At 35.4% G+C, this 27,568-nt stretch overlaps 1 protein-coding gene across 1 annotated transcript in view; it reads right to left on the bottom strand.

The window, feature by feature from the left end:
- SUGCT (succinyl-CoA:glutarate-CoA transferase) overlaps positions 1-27,568 on the bottom strand; it is a 307,950-nt gene that overhangs the window by 156,541 nt on the left and 123,841 nt on the right. The window contains exon 11 of the mRNA XM_008921316.2: positions 24,162-24,264. Coding sequence (XP_008919564.1) covers positions 24,162-24,264 — 103 coding nt within the window. The remainder of the gene's footprint in view (positions 1-24,161; positions 24,265-27,568) is intronic.

Raw genomic sequence — 27,568 nt, 5'->3', positions numbered from 1 at the left:
AATAAAAACAAAAAACCCACACCAATATATAAAAAGTGCTAAGGAATGGTTAAATTATAGATTTGATTATTTCATTTTAAACTATATACTTATATCAAACATACGTGTCAAAACAGTCAAGTGGGAAATTGTAAACAAACATCTAATCACTGAGAAAAAAGTAGCATGTCACATACTTTGTCTTTGAAATTTTCTACACTAACTGACTATAGTTTTTGGTTACTTCGCAATATGACCTCCCCCCTTTGGAAGCTTTAAAAATTTGGTTTTTGAGTTCATAACCATGACCAAGGAAAAGGTGTCGTTAAATTTAAGAGTTATATAACTGCAGTCCAAAGTAATTTTTTTACTTTTTTTTTTTTTACTTTTGTGCATACCATTCTAGTTACCAAGTCACAGAGAGATCTTGTGACTGCTCTTTGAAAAACGATGGCTTTCCTAAATTCTTTGTATTGGGAAGTTATACAAATTGCATAGCCAGTATTTGGGGAAGAAAAAATATGACTGCACACTGACATCAGCTTTTCAACTGATGATGAGTTACTGCACATCAGATGCTCCTCAACTAACCTTCTTACGTGCTCTTGGCTACAATTAATGTGATGCAAACAACTTTTGTGTCAATGAGTAAGGCGGATTATCTCACCTTTTCCATGCACTCAAAAAAAAAGCCCCCCAAAAAACCCTGGGCACACAGACTCGGGGTAGAACAGAAAACAATCTGTGTCAAACTCCTCAGAAGGGAAAGTGAAGTGCTGAGTACAACCACCAGTGCTCCTCTCACCACAAGCTGGGACAGCCACACTTCCCATATGGTAAGTGTTATACAATGGCATGATCAATATCAGAAATTCCCTCATATTTTGATGCTCTTTAATAACTGTCATCTGAATATCAACTAGGCAAAGTAAATTGGAATATTGGTTGCTGTCTGCATGTCAAAAGCAGAGAAATGGTGGAGGGAACTCCATCTTTTTGGAACTGTGGATAAAAAGTGTCCATTACAAGAGTAATATACTTTACTACAACCATTTCCCTCTTTTTAAATTTTTTCTTACCAATAGCAAGGATCATAGGGGTAACATGTTGCTCACAAGTCTGTAAGACCTGGGAAGCATTTGCCCCAAAGCATCTTTTCTCTGAGTGTATCAGCAACAGTATGGTCTAATTTTCAGAAACAGAACATTGTCAGCTTCTGCTGATTTCAGCAGGGACTGAGGATGCATTTTCCTCAAACTAGCTTTATTAGTCCACCTGACAAAACCACTGCCTTTCCCTATAGAGTCCATCTCTGAAAGTGAAGTGCTCAGCCTCTTTTGGATGCCTTTGAACTACCTTAACTCACTGGATACTTAGATGAAGTCTGCACAATTTTTTGCTCTTCCACAGACTACTCACCCCCTGAATCTTCTAAATTTCAGGGACAAATCTATATGAAGAGATATTTCTACTAAGCATCTAAGACTGATAACAGTTCACATTTTCTCCTGTATGCCTTAACTTCTTGTTGATCCTTTTCTCCAGTTTGCCTAGAGACAGATAGTGTAACCTAGGACAGATACTCTCAAATGAGACACTAGCAGCAAAGTGCAGCCACATAGGAGAACATGTATGGCTTCCACATCAAGTCTTATTCTTTCTGGAAAGATGAGGCTATAGTAATTTGTCTTAAAAAAAATTATTCCGGGTTGAGTAGCATATTGTACATTCTCATATTAAACAGTAAAGGGAAAAAAAATTATGCTACAGTACCTATAAAGTCCTAATATCAAAAAGCAAATAGATTAATCTACTTTTATTTATATAGATACGTATAGACATATATATACAAACTTTATATATATGCACACAAATATATATATATATGTGTGCGTGTAAGTATAATATATAAAAAAGTAAGCAGTGGCAATTGCTATTCCAGGATGAACATAGTAAAAAAATGAAATAACAACTTCCAAACAAAGATGCCTTTCTGTGGCTTTCATATTACCTAGATCCATCTGTCAAAGCATATTCTGCAATAGGTTGTGTAGCTGACACATCTGAAATTATGGCTCTGATTCAGGAAAGACTTAGTCCATCCCTGTGCAGTTAAACATTTAAGTATTTTAAGTACATGCTGAAAGTTCTGTTGAAGTTATGGACTTTCCCACTTTTCTTGAACAGAAAACGTTGACTCAAGTGAAGCCTATATGAACATATTTATTTTTGTGAATTAATGTCCTCCCTCATTTGAAAACAAGACCATGAATAACACACAAGACTGGGGCTCAGTGACGACAATACAGCAAATGTCAGAGGAAAAGGGAGAGATTTATCTTGATAATCTCCAGGAAAACCTGCATAACACTAATCAGTGCCAAAAGCGACAGATGCAGGACTTAAAAGTGACATAAATGCAATAGAAATGAGAGAATGTTAAGGTACCAATGACTTCAGCCTCCAAAATGTGACACATCAAATGCATGTTCACAGTGAAACTTGCAGTGCAGTTAAACAGATTTTATCTTTAAACTAGGTCAGGCAATAGTACCTGACCATGATGTATGGTGGTTCTATAATCTGTTTGATTAAAGATAGGAACTGATGTACACTAAACTTGCTTCCTCAAGTTGAAACACAAATAAGTAAGGAGCGGGTAAACATTGCGTCTCCAGCTGTGGGATTGTATTATATACACCACCTATGTAAGGATCTGTCATCAGAGCAACACCTTTCACATCTAAATTACACGATGCTGCAGTAACGAAGATTCACAAGTAACAAGTTCGACTTGAAAAAATATTTGAGTTACCCTTCAGGAGAAATATAGTACTTGTGAGGGAAAGGAAAAGGCCACAACAAAATAAGGTACATTACATGACATGGAATCTGTGCCACAAAACTATCTGATGGGGAGTCACAACATAAGCAGTGGACCCTAAATTTTTTTTAGATTGCAGCCTTGGACCTGCCCATTCCAAAGATGCCAGATTCAGCATGACATTACATCTCCAGTAGAAATCTCACAAGAAAGGAGAAGATGACAAAAATTCACACTGGCACCTGAAAAACTGACCTCTTCCTGAAAACCATAATTTAATTTAACATACATTTCATAAGAAAAAAAAATTGAAAAGCACAGGTCTGTTTCCTGTCTCTTTATTTCCAACTACAGAAAAAAAAAACAAACCCAAACAAAACAAATTATGAGAATGATAAATTAAACTATAAGTAAATCCAGCTCATAAATTTACTTTTAGTCAAATATGAAGCAGCTTCAGCGTTTGGGAAAGAAAGGAAACTTCCTTTATTCAACAACTTCCAAAATTCTGCTAATGAAATTTTAGCATTCATCAGTGTGAATTCTTATCTTGCAAATATACTACTAAGACAGTTCCTGGTTAGCAATTAGTGAGATCATATGTAGGGGTCTATACAGATTAAAAAAAAAAAGAAATGTCCAAGAGTGACAACACAGACAATACAAAGTCTAGAAGACAATGGTGGAGCCCTGTGTCCTTTCATAGACATTTTGTCATCCCAATATATACGCCCATCTGTAGGTTAGATTCTGCTCACGGCAGCATCAGAAGAGCAGGAACATTTTCAAAGTCTGCTTTGAACAGGCTGCTTCAGAAGCAAATTCAGGGGAAGAAGTTGAGGAAGATGCTTCACTAGAGAGTCTGTAGTTTACATTTTGCTTCACACCTAGCCTACTCAAGATATGCTAAAGCCAGAACCAAGCACTGCTTTCTCCCTTTGTTTTTATCTCATGCATGATAGACCATCAAGTCTGACAAAGTTAGCTAAAACCAGAGAAAGTGGCAATAATACCCAGGCCCCAGCTCCAAAGTCCAACAGGAACCTAACAATGAGAAATGCAAAATAGGGCTCTGCTTTGCTGCTCTGTCATGGGAAGGCTACAGGCACATGAGCGGAAAGGTTGCCAGAAGGAAATGGAGAAACTGGACTGAATTTCTGCCATCCAATATACCCTCTTATGGCAATTATCTGAAAGGCAAGAGGGTAAAGAATCAACAGAAAACCTCCTGGTGCCCTCATGATTCAGTGGGATTAAACAGCTCCTACAATGTGTGGCAGTTCTCTCTACTTCCATTTGCCAAAGCTATGCTCTATATGACTAAGGGTAGTCTCTCATTCTGTATACTGGTACAGAATGTTGCAAGGGGTGGAGGCTGCAATTCTGCCATTGTGAACTCTGAGTAAAGGCTACATTAAAATACCAACACCTCTACTAGAAATTTTACTGTAGCTCCTCCATGCCAATTACATAATGCAAACGTATGTTTTGAACTTTGCTGCCTGGGGAAGGAGGGGAAAAAAATTAATTTGTAAATAGCTGTGTTTTCCATTTCTTCTACCAACCAACTTGTTCTCCAAGCCTGGCTCTATTACAGCAGTCATCATGTTACAGTCACTGGGAGTATGCCTAATTATACATATGTACACATAAGCATACACATATACATACATGTTTGAATGCATACACACACACTAAAGTTATAATACGTGTGTAAATTTCATTCTGTATTTACTCATTTGCTGTAAGCACCATTGCTAATGGAAAATAGACCATGTCTCCTTTTTAAGGGAATGATTAGGACCATATGTTTCACTAACTCTTATGTTGAAGTCCTTGCTGATACTTTTGAAACCAAATTACTAACAGCATAAAAAACTTATTTCCCTAGTGAAAACCACTGGCTACTACCTTAGTGAATATGAATACATTTGTCCCTAAACATGCAAGTAATCATCATATAAAGCTAGAGGCCTAAAATAAATAGGTATGGGGTAGATGAGAGCAAGGTTCATATGCAATAGTTACATATTCTATAACTGAATGACTTTGTTTATCTGAGAAACTCAGTATTACATCACTTTTCCTAAAGAGAATATAAACAGCACATTTCTGAAGAAACAGTTACTTAATGTGCAACTTGTCACCACTATCAGCTTTAACATAATAAAATACATGTGGAAAATCCCTTGAAGCAAACCTTCTGCAAAGCAGATTCTTCCCTAGTCTGGGTCAGAGGGTGTGTATGTCTATGAAGGAAATGCTATCTCTCTCTCTTTCACACACCCACTCACTGTAGGTCAAACAGCAGAACTCACTGTTGTGATGTATCTGCTGTATGCATGGCATCAGCTCCTTGAGGTAAAGAAATTACCATTGTTTCCTGGGGAGCATCTGTCCCTTGTAAAGAAAACCAACAAATCACACTTCAACATATTAAATAGCAGCACTCATTGAGATTTCAGCCAAAGATCCCCAAAGTACTTTGCAGACAATGAATAAAGCATGTTTCAGCAAGATAAATATTACTCTCCATATTTTGTAAACATGGAAAACACAGCACTATCTAGTCAAATAACTTAACCAAAGTTACTCTGAAAAAAACACGGAAGTGACAAGTATTATGACTAAGGTCCAGACTCTGCTTTGGGAACCACCAGACTTCAATCTTTATGTTTGGATAGAAGTTTGTATAACCTGATCTGCCAAGGAATAAAACATCTCTGGGTGATAAAGCCCCTCATTTCTCTTTGACTCAATGTGCAATATTGGTACTAATATGTCAGGGTAGGCCAACCAGAGAAATTTGCTCCAGATGCCAATAAATGTAGGAGCTTAGGCACCTAGGTAATTGTCGTGTAGAACACTGCAGAACCCCTCTTGTGCTAATGACATTTTCTATAGCTAAGCGAATGTCAGCCTAGCCTGATAAATGTCTTCTAGCATAGCACTGTAAAGAAGATTTTGACAACGCAACTTTTACGCAATAGCTTTGCCCTGTGAGTAAAGGTTGATAATTTTTTCAAAATCTGAGACGCAGAAGTAGCAAAAATTAATGAGAAGGTAACCACTATATCCTTATTTCTTTTAACTTCATAGCCCTGAAATCAGATCTCTGAATAAAGAACACTATCTTTAAGCCATTCTAGTATTTCATTCTTTATGGTATCACAAATTTTGAAACTGTTCAGATTATTCCAGGCCACTCTAATTGTTCTCAAAGGTTATGACAGAAATAGAGTAATCTGTTCCATTTCTTTAATCAAAAAAATTATATAGCTGAATAATAAAAGCAATAGAGAAAACAGATGAGGAGGTATACAGATATGTAAATTTCCCATTTCTATATGGCAAATAAGTAATTTAATGCCATTGCAGAATTATTGCTGCATTCTGAGTTGACATTTATCATACAGTAGAATCTCTCACAAAATCACTGGAAAAAGAGAATTATAGGTGAGCAGCAGCAATGGGTTAACAAAACATGGTACGCTATTAGATAAAGCTTTTACAGGTTTGCATCTGAAAGTCATAACATAACCTTTTATTTCATGTGTCACTGTGACAAGGCACAGTTCTTGAAACTGCAAGATGTTAAACAGATGTACTGTACAGCCTTCCAGATTTAAATCATGAGAACTGCATTTGCAGCCTGTGTGTTGTATCCCCATTTTTTCCCCTTATCAGCTCTGGATGCCTTAAATAAAACCGTCTGTTTTATGCACCTTTTTTTTCCTTTAACTTTTTTTTTCTAACACAGTGGACCCTAAAAATCACTTCCTCCCTCTTTTCTATTTTTTTTTTCTTCAGACTAAAAAAAGTTACTTAAAAATATATCTCTTGGGCAGGGAAATCTCTCTTTCTCCTTATTCTGCAGGTGCTGGCAAACTGATCCAACTTCTTACTGTAAAAAAGCCATCCACTACAGAAACAGGCAGGAGTGATACCAGTAAAAAAGAAAAAATAAAAATAGACCTGCTGAAATTTCAGCTTGAGCATGCTTCTAAACTACTGAAATATTGATAGTCCTCTACCTTCTCTTTCAGCTGTTGTTTGCACTCTGACCAATCTCTACTAAGAAATGTTTGCATAGTCATACAACTTAATTTTCATGCCTACTCAGATGCCATCACTTGTGTCTTTGAAACAACGAATGCATTCATACTTTAAGTACTTCATTAGAGTAATCTAGACCATCAGGGACCTCTGGCAGTCTTCTGGTCCAATTCCTTGTCAAGCAGAGGCTGATCAGGGTCTTGTTCAGTCACTTATTGACTGTCTCTAAGGATGAGGGTTTCACAGCATCTCTGACCTAAAGCCTAAGCCGCACCACCACTGCGGAATTTTTCTGCCTTACATTCAGTCAGAATTTTCTTTGCTGAAACTTGTGTCCATTGCCTGTTATTATGTCAATCTGCACTTCCGGTGCTTGCATTAGTATTTCTCACAAGGGCACACTGTTGAATCTTGTTCAACTTACTGCCCATGAAGATCTTTGGGTCTTTATCAGTATGCATATGTATATGCAGTACCAGTAAAGCTGCATTCTATCCAATCAATCCATAAGCTGTAGTGCTGCTTTGGGGCTATTTGGTCTCAGGTGCAGGATCCCATATTTGCTTTTCTTGGACTTCAGGAGGTTCCTGCTAGCCCATATATCCAACCTCTGAATGGCAGTTCTACACTCCAGCATACCAGCTACTCTCCCTGTTTTGGTGTCACTTGCTAACTCATCAAGGTTCACTCAACCCCCCTGTCCAAGTCATTAATGAGAAGTTTAAAGAGTATTGGCCCTGGCATGTACCCCATGGAAACAGATGGTATTTTATGTACCGCTGGGTATACAAGGGCTGAACTCACAAACTGTATTGTATGTTCCATGCAACGCTGCATGAAATAAATGAAGTTTCCAATTAATAAATATATGTAAATTCACAAAATTGGACAAATAATTTTGTGGTAGTCAACATAGTACAATGACTAGAATTTTCACTATATCATAATGGCATTTATGCATTTTTTGCGTTGATGTGTATCCTTTAAAAAACACTGCTGGTATTGTTCCTAGGTATTCAGCACTACAGAGAAATGCGGCATGTACATGAATCACTCCTTGATCCAAAGAATTCTTTACATTCTCAATAAAATACACTAGACAACAAGACAGTGTATCAGCCATCACATCAGAGAATTGAATGAACGCATCTAGATATTATATATATATAATATATATATATATATATATATAAAAGAAAAGGCCCCAAAGAATTTGCATTGCAAATAGCAGTAACAGAAACAGACAGTATTTCCAGCAGAGGGAAAGAAAGACTAGGTGTATATGGATGAACAGCATAGCAAACAATTCCGAAAAAAAAGCAAACCAGCAACACCACCTAGCTTTTCATGCATGCAGAATGCAGACAAACCATTTGAGGCAGGCACTTACAACAGAAACAAAAATATCAAAAGAAAACCTTTTACGCCGGAAGAATGTATGAAATTCAATAAAGAAACAGAAACTATTAAACATTGTGAAGTGTACACCTAGTAAAAGGTAAGAAAAGCATGACTAATCATGCTGCTGTGAATGCAATATCACTTGAGAAGCATGCTGGTTGATTAATTGGGGTCAGAAATGCTCAGCACCTTTCAGTTTCAGCTTCCTGGAGCCATTTAAGTGTAGGAAAAGTCCAAAGTAAGTGCAAGTAGGTGAAGATTTCACGTTGTTTTGAAAAAAAGCATATATAAATTGTTTTTATTGCAGCTATCTCTGTCTTGTTATTTATCTATTTAGAAACAAGAAAATATATTCCAAAGCCCTGCCATGCTAAACTGCTCATAAAATATTCCTTGCAGAAATATCTGATTCTCAGGTGTTTGGAAGCATAAAATGCACAAATCAACAGACAACTCTTGTCCCTGTGTGCAAAGCCATGAAGTTCACCACACTGCTGAAGCTCTAAATCATCAACTTACTTGAGACAAACAACTTCAACCTATCTATGAAGAACTTTCTGCCTCAAAAAGAATATAAATTAAATAATAATTTTCCTGTTCTGCCTTCTGCTGTTACTCATCACTAGGCTTACCTGGATTTATGACAGTATAAAACAGTATCAATTTAAAAAAAAATAGAGAAGCGTTTTCAAATGTGTAACATTTAACTGAGTTTAAGTCAGCTGTAAAAAAAATATTTCAACAGTTTCAAAACTACATATTACTTCCACAATACAAAAAGGGGGATTATGAAGTCAGGTTTTCCAATTGAAAGTCAAGTTTTCATTTAAAATTTGTGTTTTAAAAGTAGATTTTATAAAAAAAATCAAGAATTCGGCACAAATCCTCCAAAGAATATGGAAAGTCCGAACAGCTCTGAATATATTTGGGGCAATAAGTAAGCAATATTTTATTAAAAAGATGAACTTCACATCTGGCATGAAGTTACTTCTAAAGTTTCTAAACACCAAAGTTGGATGAATAATTACTAGCCAGTCTCAGATCTCCTCAGTGTGGAGAAGAAAAGATCTCTGTTTGGACTGCTTGAGATGTTCTAACTGAACCAAAGACAATTATGTATGTATCTGTATCATAAACCACTTCCAGACTCCTTTGATAGACTTTCTTCCAGCTACACTTTTCCAAAGTAGCTGGTGGGGATCTTGCAGTTTTCAGCTCATTGGATCAGAAAAATCAATGAGTTGGATTAATTTAACCTCAGTACTGATATCATTCTCTTTATGGGGAAAAAAAAATCCCAACTTAACAGCATCACAATCATAACAGAGTATCATAACATATTCCAGTGATAATCATTCTGAGTGAAGGGAAGCATTTATTCAGCTCTCACTTCTGATCCAGTATACAATATATTAAAAATAAATAAATAAATAAACAAAATAAAAGCTTCATCACCTCTTTACTCTGTTCACATTTAAACTTTTGACAATATTTAAAATTAGTCAGTGAATTTGATACAAATTACAAATAATTTTATCTGTTGCAGAACCACATTTCTAGTGAATGATTCACCAAAAAAGTCTTAGCCCCATTCTTTGTAGCATAATTGTTGTATGAAAAAGCAAAAGCTAAAGACCGAATACAAAAAAAAAAAACCAAACCAAAAACAAAACGGCTTTTAAGCTGTGCTTCCTTAACAGGAGCAAGAGTCAGGCCCATACATCAGTTTTTCAAGAAAGCAGTGAAGAAGTGTTTATCTGTCAAATACTTCTCTGCTAGGAAAAGAACATATCAGGACAAGGCTACACACATTAGGAAAAAAATCTTTGCTTTGGTAACAGAAAACATTATTAGGCCAGCAAACATACTTAGCATTTTACTTTCCTGAGAACAGCTGCAATGACTCCAATACAGGGGAGTGAAAAGGGAGGCCTTCACCATTTAACTGAACCAACTAAAACATGCAGTCACTAAACAGAGAAAACATGATGTCTATTATCAGCTACAGCAATCTCCCTATGCATACTTTTTTTTACCTTCTGAAACCTCTTTGGAGACTTAGAGCAAATGCTAAAATTAAACATGAAACAGGATTTTGGGACATAATATCTTTGAGGAGATTATAACTTACTTCGCAAGCATAGATAAAGAAATTGAGGTTTTCTAGGCAAGAACAAATTTCACATTTTCTTTATTCTCTTTCATCATTCCTAATCCATTTAAATCAAGCTATAATGTACTTTACATACAATTTTTGACTCAGAACTTCAGGCAAATGTGATGTTTTACTAAGTAACCACACAGAGCAGCAGGAAAGACTCCTCTGCAACAAGACTATGTTCTCTTATTCTATAATTTGTGAAATAATTCCTAATTACATTCTCTCTATATATAAATTTCAAGCCTTTAATTGCTATGTATAGATTGTGTACTTTGATATAACATCCATTTCTTCCCATTTAATTGGATAATGTGTACAAAATGCAGTAAAAAACATTTCTGACACAAATCTAGGAAAAATACTTCATTTTAAAAACCTAAAATCTATTTAAGACTTCTTAGTTGCTTCTGCAGTCACCTGCTGAGAAGTCAAGACGGAGTAATTAGCACTAAAGTCTCCACATCCCCTCCAATAAAACAGTAGCCTCTACAAATGAATTTGCGATCTAATGTTAAATACTCACACTGAAGTTTACTTCTACTCACCAAAAGGCTGACCTACCCACTGGCAGTTTCATCCGAAAAAAAAAAAAAGAAGCAGTGAATTAACAAACCAAACCCCTCGCTATCTAATGTACTTTGTTGTCTTTTTAACATCCACATGGCTTGGATAGTGATATTTTATATTAATTTTTAATTCAGGACATAGCCAAATACAAACCATATTCATACCTAAATAAATATCATTTCAGTTTCACCCATCACGCTACTGACTTCTGAGATTATTTAGATGGACAATTAGACAGCTACACCATTTAAGACCACAGCGCTGGTTTTTGCTCCTTTGATTTGACACAGGTCAAACTGATGCAAAGACAATAATCTCAAAGTGAGTACAACTACAATGTAATGAGTGCTTTTGTCTTTCCTTTTGAGGCATCTGAAGGTTTGTAACCACAGAATTTGGTATGTTCAAAACAAAAATTCACTTTAAAAAGCCAAGAAATTTAAAAAAGTGCTTTGTAATGTGAAATGACAGTAACACTTCTTTCTACATCCTCTCCTAGATGACTTGTAAATATATAAACTATCTCCACATGCTTTTATTTCACGTTTATTTTTCCATCACTCATCTAAAAAATGGAGTAAAATATACACAGTGAGAGTGTGTATTTTCCTCCAAAATAAGAAAAATACATGGATTGAAAAGTCTTGTACAATAGCAAACATGTCAAAAGAACACATAATTTGCTTTTATTTCTAAAACCTGCTTCTAATAAAGGATAGAGTTAAATATCTACTTGATTAGCAATTGTCCTGGTCTTGCTGTGCCTTTAATTTCAATTATAATAGCTGTTTGGCCGAGAATAATTGCCATTTTTTTAGGTTCTGAAAGGATAGATTCAGAGGATAAAGACATGAAAGCATGTTACTGAAATTTCCAAATATTTTGAAATTTCACTGTGGAGACACTGAATGTCACCTTCCTTTAATAACTCACATTTATAACTGACACTAGCTTTAGCAGCTATTTACTTTAGCATATTTACTGATGTTAGGGCTTAAGACAGAGAAAAAAGACAATTAAAGAACAATCAGTCTGTATGAAGAACATATATTCTGTGTTTCAAAATATATGACTTACAAAATCCTCAAGTATACATTCCTATTAAATGCATATTCTTACACCCTAAGAATAAGAAGTAACACAGAAAAACCCAATGAGTTCTTACAATCAAGAGGGTTCACCATGCAAAGTATCACTCTTTTAAGATATATAATTTTAGGGCAGAGAGGAAGCCATATCAGAATATTGCATCTTAATTTTCCACTAGTATATTCAATGCAAAAGGATAAGTTGGGTATAAATACAACATCCAGAAAATACACATTGTACAAACACGGATTCCAGATTTAATATTAGATTCACAAGGGAAATGTCAAAAACAAAGAGTCAATAGTTAGAAAAATACATAAAGATAAAAAGCCATGCCATGAAAGTAGTAGGAATACAGCATCTGTACACTGTCAACACTTCTCAGTATCAAGGTACATAAAAGAAGAAAAAATGGACAGTGCAATTTGCTATTGCAGTTCTCAACATGAGCAAATCACATATCCCAAACCAGCTCAGTAAAGTCATAGAAAGATGGCTGATACCTAAGCCCTTTAAATCCAAGGGACCATCACAACATAAGAATTGGGGGGGGGAAGAGGGAGGTGGTGTTTGCACACTCAAGTTGTCAGTAAATATTCTTCTCTTCTGACTTCACAATTTTTCACAGGTATTGGAAAGAAGAGGGAGATTTTTACAAAATCTGTTATTACATAATTGATTTAAAGAGTTTCTCTAAATCTTAAAGCTTGTATCTTGATGATTGGCACAGAGACCAACTGTTTTAGAGAAATGAGTAGTCTTGAGGACTTCTACAGGAAGTAGAGAAATCCTAACTTCCCTCTTTCTCATTTGTGAACCTGTGCAAATACAGTATCTGAAAGAACAAGATATGCAGATACAAAATGGTGTTTCTGCTCATGTCTACTTTGGGTGTGACCCGAGGACTGTAGGAAGATGCATTTCAGTTGCCTGCTCCATGTCAAGGAAGCAGACTACATTTAGCAGAAGCTTCTCTCCAAAACCCAGCTCATGGAAATGGCAACCCACCAAACTGGCCCTTACAGGTTTTTAGCCTGACTCCCAAGACTCCCAGAATCCATACAGTTCATCAGAGATGATGAGTATAATGTTTGCAACATTGGTAGCAAAACAACAGGGAGGAACTGTTAGAAGTTTTTGTTTTTAAAGGGGATTTTTTTTTAACTTCTTGTTTTTTCTCAGAAATTAAACTGGTATCCACGGTGTAAATACCATCTTCTTGGCATCTCAATTTATCCTTTTGTCTTTCTCATGCCATTTGTAAACTTGGCTCAAAACTCCTGAATTCTCCTTGTCTTCTTTCGCATGTGAGTCAGGATCTCCATATTTAATACTACCATTAATCACCTTTGACACAGTACCTTCACATTGAAGTGAATCTTTCATTTATTTAAATAGGCCATTACAGGCATACATAAAAATATAAATAAATTTTCTTCTTCTGTGAGTTCAGAGGTGTTTCTGGTGTAATTCTAAACAATTAAAATTTGGTTGTGTCGTCCCAAAGTTCTGCCTGTAAATCTGATCAAAATCTGGTTTTTTGTTGTTTGGGTTTTTTTAATGAACAATAAGCCTAAATTGCTTTTCAGGGTTTCAAAGAAGCTTTGAAAAACATCCCAGATCAAGAACAACATTAATCAAGATTTATATGTAATTCAATAGAAGCTTTACCCTTAAAACATATACTACAAAATTACACATTTTTTGATTTAAATTGTTATAATTAAATGATACAGTTGCTAAGTAGCCAACTGAAATTGTGTGAGAAAAATTTCAACATGTGGCTGGCTGCTCAGTGTTGACATCCAAATGCTATAGGCAGTTGTAAACTTAGGATGAGTTCTTTAAAACAATGCTTATGTTCTTGGCCTTACTGGCAATGCACAGTGAGGAAGTATTTCCTGCTTCTTCACAAACTGTCTACTTGAATCATACTATAAACCTACATGAAACCAGTCAGCAATGAGAAAGAAAATGGCAATGACAGAGAAAGCTTGCCTGACTAATTAATGCCTTTTTGTGGTGGTTGGAAATGTAGATCTTCAAATACCCACTCCTACTCAGCCTACATACTTGTCTTTTCATGGCTCAAATATTCTTCCTTGTTAGTAAGAGTCATAAAACTAAAACAGTATATTTTTTTAAATGTTATTGCATAACTAGAATGTAAAATGAACATGTCAGCATCTCATGAAAATATCACCTTTTTATCAGCAGTGAGTGGGACTCCAACATGAACTTAAGCTGAAGACTGCAGGAAATCTTGTAATTTCAGGATGAGAGGCCAGAGTCATGACTTGAGCTAAGATTTTTAAATGAAATTGAACACTCAGGTAAAGCATCTGAAGACCAAATGATACCTTAAGACTGATTTGCAGTTTCTGTTTTTGTTGTTGGATTTTCCATTTTATTTTCTCCCTTGCTGGAATATGTGTATCATCATCTGCAGCTACTATCATTTGAGAAATTCAAAAGTGTAAGATACATATTCTCCAGAAGATCATTAGTATTTTCACGCCTACAAAACTTAACTCACCCAACAAAGCTTCACCACACTACTTATAAATAGATTTGTTTGTAATCAATATAAGTGATAAAGACCAATGATAAAATCTAGTCCTTATGGTCTGTGAGAAAGAAAAAAAAATATCTGAACTATATTCATATGAACTCCAAGAAAACTAGGTGGCAATTAATTTTGAAAACATAAAAATATACTAAGAAACTTTAAAAGCAACCCTTTGTTCAAGGAAGTTATATACTGAAGCATGTCTAAAATTTAGTCTGAAATCCTAGTATCTATTAGTGATTTTACTACAAATTTGCTTAGTAAATGAAGCCGCAACTACTTAAGAAAAATATTTTAAAACAATGGTGTTTTCTTACTGATTTGATATACTTGAGCTGGGCAACCAGCAGGCATCGATAGTCTCACAATTTACATACTATGGGGAAAGCAAAGAACACCTATTTAAATTCACCATTATTTTGTGATGATGATTCAGTGAATGCTCAGATTAAAAAAAAAAATAAAACCAACTTCTAAAGAATCAATTACTTTAGCATATAAACTCTCTTCGTCTGAAAGAGACAAATTGACGAGAGAGACGTATTTTCCTCCTTCCCATACATGTTATAGACTTGACACTCCTCAAACTTTAGATAAATGCAACAAACGGGTTAATTAAAAACTCTCATTTGACCCCACAGTTACACAGTTTATACAAACAGAAAGAAGAGTTGGGCTCACGCTCTGTGAGGGATTTCTCAGAACTTACACATCATCCAGCTCAGTACATCTTAAAGTATATGGCCTTATCCTGAGTATACTCTGGTAAAGTGAGACACCAAATATAAATTCTTTGAAACCAACTGATGCCACTTTGATGAGCTCCAAGGTTAGAGAACCAGTGTGCATCTCCTGCAAGTACAGAAACTAATCCAAGAGTTTGAGGCACAAGGGATGTGCATCATAGGCTCCTAACACTGAGGCCTAACAAAGACTGTGAAGTTTCAAAAACAGCTCATTGCTTCATATTTAAGTATGGCTTTTTGATATGTCTCTTTTGGAAGGAAATGCCTAAAAAGGCTAGGTGACTCTTCATGCCTTTGAACAGCCATGACTGCAATGTAACTTTTAAACACAGTTTAGCACTTTGTTAGGTCCCTTTTTTAGAACTTAATGTTCTTCATAACCAACAAATACTCAGATCCCTCTTTTCTCCATGCAAATAGTATTACCCAAAAACATCATATCATGGCCAGGCTTCACGAACGAAGATTTGGGAAGGCTCTATCCACATTTGCTACAAGCACGCTGGTGGCTTATGAGGCCAATACAAGATAGACATATTTGATTGCAAAAGGCACAGCAGAAAGACTCCTTAGGTGGTATATTACCATTCATATATCTACACACTTAAAAGAAAAGAGAACAGTAAAAATGCTGCTACCAAGCATCATTTTCTTGCTTGCACAAAAGAAACACAGTGCAATCTTAGTGCATGGTTGAGTTATTTCCTGTCAGGCTCCTTCCTCATTCAGTAAAAATATTCAAAAGTGGTTTTATTTCTCATAAGGTGTTGCTCCAGGTCTTATTTGAATATACATCACTCAAATCACACGATAAAAAAAAGTTAATTTCCCAAATTCTCTGGTGCTCTCACATTAGAAGTTATACTTTCCAGAAGCATAACTACTATGTCTTTACAACACTGCTTATCAGAGTCACAATTTCATGGCTAAGAAACCAAAATATAGAGAAAACTAAGGATAAAACCACTATGTTAGGCTTTTCAGCTATTTTAACAATATTACATTTTTAAGTGCTCAAGCAATACTTTAAACAGTTTCATTAACATCCATGAGAACTCAGCACTGCTGCATATTTTGCATATGGTATCATTAGGCAGACACTCAAAACATGAGGTGTGCAAATGTAATGACCACCTTTTAATATTCTGATTGAAGTGACTTATCCAAAACCATGGGTGAACTGTGTGGCAGATGCAGGAAGAGATTCCTGTCTGGCATTCAACTTCAATAAAAATGAAGCCATATTTTTGGAACTCCTTAGCTCTTTCACTACTTTTCCTACTTGGAATCAAATGAATTAAGAATTTGACAGACAATAACTTGGTTAAAAAAACAAACTAAACACCCTCCTACTGATCAGTCAAGTCTATCCTGCATGCTTCAGGAAGAGAGTACAGCAGAAAGACATTACCTGATTTAAAAATATCACAATGTATACAAATTAGAGGTTCTCCTACAGTAAAGAAAGTTGGTGGTGAGTTCTCGTGTCGGTGTTGTTCTTATTTATTGTGGCATTTTTAGAAATCAAAATTCAGGCATTGGAAAAACTTAACCAATTCTAGCTAGTATAGTTAGACGATTTGTAATCTAGGTCTCAAGCAAAGCTGACACCTTCGGGCTCACAAAACACATATAAAGGACTAGAAATGTGGCAGCAGGTGAAAGCATATCTTTTGCATGCACCATGTGGGGTTCCAGTCCTTTACTCATAGCCAGCTTTTTTCTACTACCCTTAAAAATATGGGGCAGAAAAGAGCACATCTAAGACACTGTCGTCAGCTTTCTACTCAAGTCTCTAAAACAGAGCAGTAGAGCTCCCAGAGAAAAACTAGTTGTAACAATATGTTGATAAGGCAAAAAATACATTTCTCAAAACTTGTTCTCCCCATGAGTCAGTCATTTTACCAGAAGTGTTTCCCATGTACTTGAGACTTAAGCAGACAATCAGCACTGGAAATTTTAGATCAAACTCTGTAAAGTTAAAGGCAAGTGAAAACAAAACCTCATAATAGAAATTGTTAAGCTACCGCCTCAATCATTATTTTTCTTGCTATGTCAATAGTTTTATAGTAAATGTGTGTACAAACAAAATCCTGTCATTAATATAAATATACATTTTTATTTAGAACTCCATCATATTTCAAGACTATTTGACTATAAGCTCTCTACTAGTCATTATAAGAGAGGCAGGCCACACAAAAACATAGCACAGTAATGGACCAGACCTCACTGCAGCCAAAATTTAAAACAAGCCTCCTGTTACAATATTCCTCATACTAAAATAAAAGTGATGTCTCATTTTGAACCATTCTTATGACATCTGGATATAGAACTGCCTCATAATACATATAGAGCCTGCATAATTTTGTATATGTGAGAATCGCATACTATAGTCTTGTAACTGGATTTTCCATTTCACTTCTTCAAACTATGTTCCATTTCTTAATCCTTTCTGCTTTAGAACAGAATCTACTTTTATAAATTTCCCACAGACCAAAAGCTCAAAAACATTTGTAATTTAGTACAAAAGAGCTACTCCTGACAAAATTAAAGGGTTGGGTATGGCTGGTGGTGTGGAGTTTTTTCATTGCACAGATTTTAAAAATTGAAGTAAAAAGTTGGCTTAAAACACCAAATCAAAGCTAGGCAGCACACATTTTCAACTCAGCAAGACAGGCAGGAATAGAGCTGAATTTCTGATTCAAAATACAATTTAATTTTAACCACATTCATCCGGATGTTTCCTTTCAATGAATTGGCATTTTTAAATGTAAAAACATTCCATCATAAGATTTCCAACCAGTTTTAGTACTTCTTTAATAGACACATGCAAAATTTAATTCCTCTCTCTTGTCTGTTAAGAATTACTTCCAGACACATCGTATTACCTCAGGCCTTCAATCAGCTGCTTTTCAGTTGCAGAAACCTCTACATGTAAAAAAGCTCCCTGCAGTATTATGGGCATGAATATAATTTCATTCGTCTTGGGACAGCCCTTAGTAGGCCACAAAAGTCTATTTCAACGAACAATTAAAATACAGTCATATAAGAAAAAAAAAAAACCAAAACAAAACAAAATAAAAAGCCCAAACCAGCAATAAAAACACATAACATGATTTAAAAAGAAAAAAACCACCACAATACAAAACCACCCAACATATTTTATAATTTTTGCTGTTCTATGTGTTCACAATACTGAACGTAGAAGCTTTTACCAGATGCTAGGAAATTTTTGCCAGGATGCATTCAAATGAAATTACTTCCAAAATAAGAGCCAGTCTGGAGGTTAATAAGAAAAACCTACCACCTTCATAAGTTTCCACAAATAATAAACTTAAAACATCAAATAATTTCCAGCTATCAGATATTTCAATACTCAATTTACTATGACTTTTTTTTTTCCTGAGGCAGACTCAGAGAAATGCTAAAGGAACTGTAATGGCCTTCTGGGACAGGAAGACTAAGGTTTCTGTAAAAAATGTTAAATTAATTTTTATAGTGATGCAAAGTCAGGGAAGGGTTGTTAAGGGATGGCCTCTTGCCACAGGGTGGAGTTTTGTTATGGTATCCTTTTAGAGTCTGCAGGTGTTTGGCAGGAGCTGAAATCAGGGCCAGCTGTGATATTTCAGCTCCGATATTTCCCTCCCCATGTTTCTCAGAAGTGATGCATCAGGGTGATGTCTTACACCTGATGTACTCAACTTGTGTGGTATGACTGCAACTGCTGGGGCGGCATGGGGAAAGTACCACTGCATGGTTTTCATTTTATTTTCAGCTGGCAACATTCATATAGTAAAATTCATCAATATGAATGGATTTAATCTGGTAAAACATCAAATAACAATTTATTAAACTGCCTGTATTTCTGGGTTGTTTTGTTGCTTCTTATATATGCTAGCTATTTAATTAAAGAGCACTGTATAAGAATCTTGAAAGAAATTACATTGTGAAAATGGGAGGGCAACGTTCTAAAGAAAAATAAGCCAACCTTGGGTCTCCTCACTTAATCAGCAAAGATCTTTGTTCTTGCATACTTAGCTTCAGTACAGTGCGTACCTCTTTTTGTTTTCTTTTATCTTTTGGGAGAATTTGAATAGTTTCTATTAAAAATGGTATTCTCTTTTAAGTTTGTTTTGTTTGGAAAGCCTAAAACCACATTGTATTTCACACACATATTCCCCAAGGTATGCTAAATGGGACCATATTGAGGTCATTCACAAGTTTTTTAAATGGTTTAAGAATTCTTTTAATGTTTGTACTATCTTGGCATGATTAAAAGAGCACATTTTTAAAAAATAGTTTAAAAAAGCTTAACTATATAAATTTTCATTTAAATAGCGTATACTCTACTATTTTGTAAGAACTTTTACAAATATTCCTTTCTCACCCACGTTTTTAAGAAAACTGTTCCCTTAAATAGTGAATCTCCTCTTTTTCTCAGCCTTTTTATCCACACATGCACAAGCATACAGATACGTCTATCCACAGACTGATTGACTTAGCAGTACAAATGCCTGTAGTATTCATTTTAACTTCACAAATGAATAAAAGATTATAATCAGTGGGAAAAGTGGATGTTTCGCTCCATTCATGGAAAAAACAGTATCACCTGGCACTCCAACTTAGTAAAAAACTTCCTGTTTTTTGGCAGCTCACTTGGAGTATGATTGAAGCTGTTAACGATATTAACAAAATGTCCTGGGATCAAAAAATGTGTTGTTTTATCTCAGTTTATAGAAAAAGTTATATAAACCACTCTGAGCCTTCAGAGCTCTGAGGTCCTTTTAGTTAAAATAAAATTTGAAAACACAACTCACCTGTAAGCCAATTGAGTTCCATCAGACCATTTCAGTCATCTCCTTTAATTGTCTTTCCCCCTATTTCCTTACACTTTCTTCTAGCCATCCCTTGCATTATTCCAACCTCCTCCCAGGATTTCTGTCTTTTTCTGGTACCAGCCTAGCACACACTTTACAGCATTACTGACAGCTGAGCACACAATTGTTGACATCCACGCAGTGCATCTTAGTGCACTAATGGTGCAAGACTGCACTTAAAATAAATGGTGTTTGCTTATGGATATCAAAATTCAAAGATCAAAAAGGAAGATGGTGTCAATTAAATGAAAGTAAATAAAATGTTTAGATCCAAACCTTCTGGTAATGCCCGAAATGGCAGAAGATAGCAAAACCTATAACATTATCTATTAGAGGCAGAGGACAGTTTGACTATAGTGAAGAATCACTGGGTTTCATGTTTTTCTAAAGTCTTTGCTATTGTTAAAAGCAAATGGTAACGAAAAGCAGATTACTGTGTTATGATAAACTCCTTAATTTTAAATCATGCTGTTTGTACATGTTGTTATGCAGTATTACTATGCATGGTTATTAAATGCAAGCTGAGTGACATCCGTCTTAGAAATGTATTTTCTGATCTAAACTGAGAGTAAAAAACCATCATATTATAATGGGAGCACTGTTATAACAAAGTTATACTTGATGACTGGGTTCAGATTTACATATAAGAAATGTGTGCTGTTTGGTGGATGAAGAATTGGCTGGACAGTCACATCCAGAGGGTGATCAATGGCTCAGTGAGACATACCATTGGTGACAAATAGTGTCTCTTAGGGGTCCATACTGGGACCAGTGCTATATAATATCTGCAGATGACACCAAACTGAGTTGTGTGGTTGACAGGCCTGAAGGATGGGATGCCATACAGAGGGACCTGGACAAGCTCGAGATTCAACAAAGTTCTACACCTGGGTCAAGGCAACCCTCAGTATCGATATGGGCTGGAGGATGAATGTATCAAGAGCATCCCTGCAGAGAAGGACTTGGGGTTGCTGGAGGATGAGAGGCTGCACATGACCTGGCAATGCATGCTCATAGACCAGAAGGCCAACCGTATCCTGGAATGCATCAAAGGAAGTGTAACCAGCAGGTCAAGAGAGGTGATTCTCCCCCTCTGCTCTGCTCTCATGACCTCCCCACCTGAAGTATTATGTCCAGCTCCAGGGTCCTCAGTATAGGAAGGACATTAACCTGTCCCGAGGAGGGCCATGAAGATGATGGCTGGATGGAGCACCTCTCCTATGAGGAAAGGCTGAGAGAACTAGGACTGTTCAGCCTGGAGAAGCGAAGACTCCAGGGAGTCCCTATTGTGGTCTTTCAGTACTTGAAAGAGGACTGTAAGACTTTTTAGCAGGGCTTGTTATGAGTGGACAATGAGTAATTATTTTAAACTGAAGAAGGGTCAATTTAGATTAGATATAGAAAAGCATTTTACAATGAGGGTGGAAAAACACTGGAACACATTGCTCAGAGAAGTGGTATATACTCCATCCGTGAAAATATTCAAGATCAGGCTGGATGGGACTCTGAGTAACCTGATCTAGTTGAAGATATCTCTGCTCAATGCAAGGTGGTTGGAGTAGATGACCTTTAAAAGGTCCTTGACAACTAAAAGTATTCTATGATAAATCTTACTGTGATTACACTATGTTCTTGTTGGTGGGTGCTGGTTTTTCCCTATTACAATTGGGATGTCACAGTGCAGAGGATACCTAGATTACAGACTCTCAGGTGTTGTTAAACTTCTTCCTCAGTCTTAGACAGTCTCAGGGCACTGTCATGTTTTTCAAGGTTTCAGAAACTAAAATTGCAGACTAGCTTATGAAAGAGCAAAGCTATATACAAACATGTGTTTTTATCCTGGATTCACGCTGCCTATACAGCAACAGAAAAAGGAAGAAGTGGAGGGAGACTGGGCAAGATACAACAGCAAAACCAGAAGAACTGTGAAGGTGAAAAACTGCTTGAACTGTCCCTAAACCTCTAAATGCAAGATATGGATAAGTGACTTAGAGCAATGAAGCCAACTCTGGAGGTCTGAAGTCTTCACCGTCAAAATAAAAATTTAGGTAGAAATTAGAAAAATATACTTAATAGGCTAAATATACAACTCTCCAAATTTCTGTCTGCTGGATAGTCTCTCAGATACATAATGGTAGAGTGGGAGGCTTAATTTTATATAAGTGATGTAAAGTAGACATCCTGACACAAGGCCAATACCTAAAACATCAACAGTTTTCCATATTTAAAGGAAGAAGAGGAAAGAACTGCAGTCTTTTTTTCCCCTGCTTCCTTTGAACTGAAAATACCTGTGAGAAAATGCTTAATGATGTAAGCAGCACCAGAAATGAAACAAATGTATAATATGAAGCATTCCACAAATACTGATATTCAGTTTCCAATAGTAATAAGAACACAACGTCTGAGTGCCATGTATATCAGAGAAGAGTGTAGAAAAGACAAAGCTTTTCAGCAGTTTTGTGAGGAAGAGAAGAGAAATGAGCATGCCCCTTTACAGAAAAATATTTTGAAAAACATGCCATATGGTGATGTCTAACTGCAAAGCACTGTGATACCTTTTATGGATGGGCTAACTATATCAAGTAATAACCTGACAGGTATATATAAATAACATATATATAATTATAATAATATATGTGTAAAAATAATATTTAGGTGAATTGTAACAAGAGTAAGGCAATCAAGTTAACATCTTTTCAGTTTGGGAGGTAATAGCCATGCCACGACATATAGTGTTTTAAAAAGCAGTCTCTTTCAGAGTGGACTCAACTTGTTTAAATTCACAGCATCAAAAAAAAGCAAAGACTATTTTTTCAATGTTGTCCCAAGTACAGCCAAGTCTGAGTAAAATAGTCTTGCTGTATGTTCTTCAAAGCCCAACCTTAATGCCTGTGAAAGTTATGAAGTGAAAAATTTGGCCCATGCATACTTTACAGCATGATACTACATCATTTTAAGGAGAAAGACTGTATTTATTTAAGAAAAACAAACTTCTTTCCCTGCAGCAGCCTAACAAATACTGTTTTATGCCTCTAAGACTATGATAATAATATTTATAGCAAACATATTTATTATAAACATAAGCAGACAATGATCGATCATTTCTCTTGCTACTCTCATTAGTAAAATTCAACTTAGAGGAGACAGAACACCATAGAATAGCCATAAAATACTCTCTTACAGTGTTCAAGACAGTATAATTTGTCTTGGGTTCTTTAACCTATCCAGAGGGGTGAGAAGAAGGGGAGGGATGAGAAAATATGCAGATAATGCAACTCTACAGATATTCAAAAGTGAAAATACTGTAAATAACTAAGTATAGATATAATTCAGTGAAAGATTTAAAATTTAAAAGAGATGCACAGATGAAGTGTTTTCAGCTACTGAAACTGCCAGGCCAAGAAAAAGTTAAGATCTTTCTTCATATGACTTTTGTGCTTCATTTTTCTGTTTAGTCAAAAAGTTGCCCGTTTTATTTCAAAGAGTATTGATTCTGGTTATCCACACTTCATACAGAAAATTAGTTACTTGTGGGCAGCAACAAAGGTACTTTTCTGCATATTTATCTGATAAAATGCAATTACATACTATATTACCATTTCTTTCCTTGTTTTACCAGCCAGTTTTGAAAGACAGACTCTATATGAGACATGGAATATCTATGGTTTAATTCATTATGAAAAAATCTGTGTTCCTAAGCATAGAATTCATTTAAGGATCTGTATTTATTTCTTATTATGACATATTATTGGCTTAAACTCAATCTACCATATAACTCAAATCCCATTTTAAAGTAGCCAAAATCAGGTTTGAGTGGCAGAAAAGGCGATCATTACTCAGCACTTGTAAAACACATGAAACAACATATAGAAAAGACTTGATGAGGACCAACCTGAGGATCGGAAAACACTTGCTGCATATTGTTGATCGGGCCATATGGAACCCCACTACCTTCAAAGAACTGCAACCATTCGATTGTTGTTTTTTCCAAAAACCTAAGAGCAAATAAGAAGCATGTGGTTTCAGCACTGTGCTTTCAGATGCTAAAAAATAATATATAGCATGTCTCCTCCCTCTCTCACTGCTTCCATACTTTTCTCCATTGATTTCTTCCCAGCCAGTGAATAACATAACAAAAATGTACTACATATGTTCTTAAGAAATGCAAAACCCAAAGACATAGGGGAAAGAACATTGCTGAGCTGACTTCTATTTCTATGAACTGACTTCTATTTCTATCTAATCATCTGAAGCAATCCAGGAATGATGTAAAGTTAAATTTATCAGCAGTTTCAAATAAGGATCAATGGGTTTACTCCAGTCCTTAATTACAGTAATGTGCTTCACATTTGTTTTCTGTTATGAACATATTTAACAACAAAACAATATAGTGCGAGTCTAACATACAATACTGCTCATTAAAAGCTTATGTAAAGCACCATCAAAAACATACATCAGGTTTAACAACCACATTTTTTGGTCAGATAACAACACTGATTACATATTTATTTGTTGTATCATTGTATTACCTATCCTAAGGACATCCAATTCAGCATATATACACTTTGATTGTGCTGGTGAACAGCTTACTTCTTTCTAAGCATTCAGTTCCATAACTGGTAGCACTACTCTATTTCCCCTGTTTTGCTAGATACTTTTTATTTCCTTATCTGCCTAGTGTAGTTACATACATGAAGAAAAGACACTCTTGAAGCAATAGCAATTACTGAGAGAAGTATTTTCTGCAGTCACCTAGGATCCTGAATCAAAGGTGAACTTACTTGGAGATAGTATCTTAAATTTCATGAAGGTGAGTAACACAGAGGTCTACCAGTTTATTAGCAATCAAAGATCTACTTCATGATACACCCAACACCAAAAAGAAATTAGGTGTAATTGAAAGACCTGATGGTGATGGATGAAATTAATAGAAACCTTTATAAGGGATACTCAATTATTGGCATTCTGTAGCTCACCAGTTTGGAGTTCCCTAAGAGTAATTTGGAATAATGCCAGTAACATTCAACTTTTCTTCCAGCATGTTATTATTACAAAAAACAAACAAACAAAAAAACCAAAAACAAAACAAAAATAAATAAATAAATAAATAAACAAAAACAAACAAAAACCAAAACCAAAAACAATCGATCTCTTCCAAGTTTCTGGCAGGAAGTTAATAGAGACAAAGCTCAAAAACACAAGAAACCTGAATCAGTACAAAGTCAAACTTCATAAACTTCTATTTTAGACTAAATAAAAAAAACAATAGTGATGGTGGCAAGTTATAAGTATATTACATATTAGGCATAGGTGTGGATCCAAGCTTCACAGTTAATGTCTTTCTGTGCAGGAATGACTTCTCCAAACTTTGAAGGAATAAATCCTGATACCCAATGCATTCTGTAAGCTGAATGAATAGCAAAATGCACAAGTTTTGCATGGCTTTTCCTCAGAATTAGAAGCTTTACTCCTGAAGTTAACAAATAATACAAATAACAAATGGAAGGAGCAATAAAATCTGAATAATTTTCAAGACATACATTCTTCAGTAACATCATTATGAGTGACTCGATATACAGTGGAGTTGTATATGTATGCTGCACAATGCATGTACATGTTGAGTAAAATTTCTATTATTCTATATGAACTTCTGCAACATTGGCTTGTGCTTAGATTTTTCCTTCCTATGTAATAGGAATTACCACAATTTCGTAGAAAACAAGAAATTGTCTCGTTTTAGAATGGAACTAACATTTGTCTTAGTCTTACTCATTAATTTATTTATTGATGGCTGGAGGTAATTCCTAAAAGCTTTCAACTCAATCAAAGAGGTAAAATCCCACATTCTATCATCCTCAACAGATGCACGCAGCATTTGCTCTTGAAATTGAAACTCTTGATCTAACTCTGATGTAGAATAGCTTCCTTTATTTGTGTTAAAAAGAGGCTGTTGAGAGCATATTGTTAAGCAAACTGTTTAAAACCAAACAGAATATCACTACTGCCAATAAAAGTCTAGGATTCAGATTTTGAAAGCAACAGCATGCAGCTATTTTGTTCATTCAACTGTGTTTTATATATTGAATCATCTGTTGTACATCATTAAGGGAGAAATACTTTTTCAAAATCTGATAAAAGATAAGGCATGGATTAAAAAAACATCAATTTTTACCTCTTTGGTGTCAGCTGTAGAAGCTGCACAAACTTTGATTTTTTAATTTTTTTTTTGGCTAACCTATATGTATCATTCCCCCAACTAAATACAATTTTCGATAGTACTTACATAAATACATACCATAAACTTTGACAGTGTAGGGCTAATGTTTAGGTTGCTAGGTATCATTAATCTGCACTCCAAAATATCAAGAGAAGACCTTCAACAAAAACTTCCAAAAGCAGTAAAAGACTGACATTCTCTGAAAATGAAAGCTTTCTGAGCAGGCATTTAGGTCTGACCAATCCTTTTCCTACTAATACTTATTTTAAAATGCATTCCTATGCTTTAGCATTGCAAATTTTTCATTTAAGAAAAAAGAAATTATCCACTAAGTAGGATCTTCATAAAAACAATCTCATCTGCTGTCTTGCAGTCTTTCTTTAATTCTACATATATAAATAAAATCACAGATGGAAACACATATATGGCTAAACACTGGTACATATTCCAAACCTGAGCTAGTAAAAAAAAAAAAAAAATCCAAGACTGTACAGCATATGAACTCTGAAGCATGACACTTGCAAAAGAATTTTACCTCAATAATACTCAGTGACTGCAGGAGAGCTCAACCCTGTGATTCACACTACACTGTCATATATTTTCAGATGAGTCCCTTTTTCCTATAAAATGTTCCATCTGCTATGGAGATAATCACATAAACACCTAAATTACCTATGATTTATTTGTAGAAACCTTGAACATTTTAAATCTGTAGCTTAGCTTTCTGCACTTATTACCAGTATTTTAGAAGTTCAAAAGGATTGACTTTTTACTTTATTATTTTGTGGTATGAAGCTTGAATGCAGGCTCTTTCTGAAAAAAGAAGGATATGTACCCCAATGGAGAACAAACCCTTTGCTAGGACATTTACTGCAAAGCCTGAACCAAGGCTTACTTCATTAAGACACAAGAGTCTCTGTGATGTCTTATTTGCATTTTATGCAGTACTCCAGGCCTCCTCTGCACTGAATTACACAGCACTAATGAAGATATTGAAGTTGCAGTATTGAAATCAGACATCAGATTCTGCAACATTTAACACCAAATACATTTCATGCTCATAAGATTAGAATATGTAGCAT

The sequence above is a fragment of the Manacus vitellinus genome, unplaced genomic scaffold, assembly GCF_001715985.3.
Source record: "Manacus vitellinus isolate BGI_N305 unplaced genomic scaffold, ASM171598v3 scaffold_3_pilon, whole genome shotgun sequence".
Classification (NCBI taxonomy): domain Eukaryota; kingdom Metazoa; phylum Chordata; class Aves; order Passeriformes; family Pipridae; genus Manacus; species Manacus vitellinus.
The sequence above is the reverse complement of the archived record's forward strand: the minus strand, read 5'-3'. Positions and strand labels throughout refer to the sequence as shown.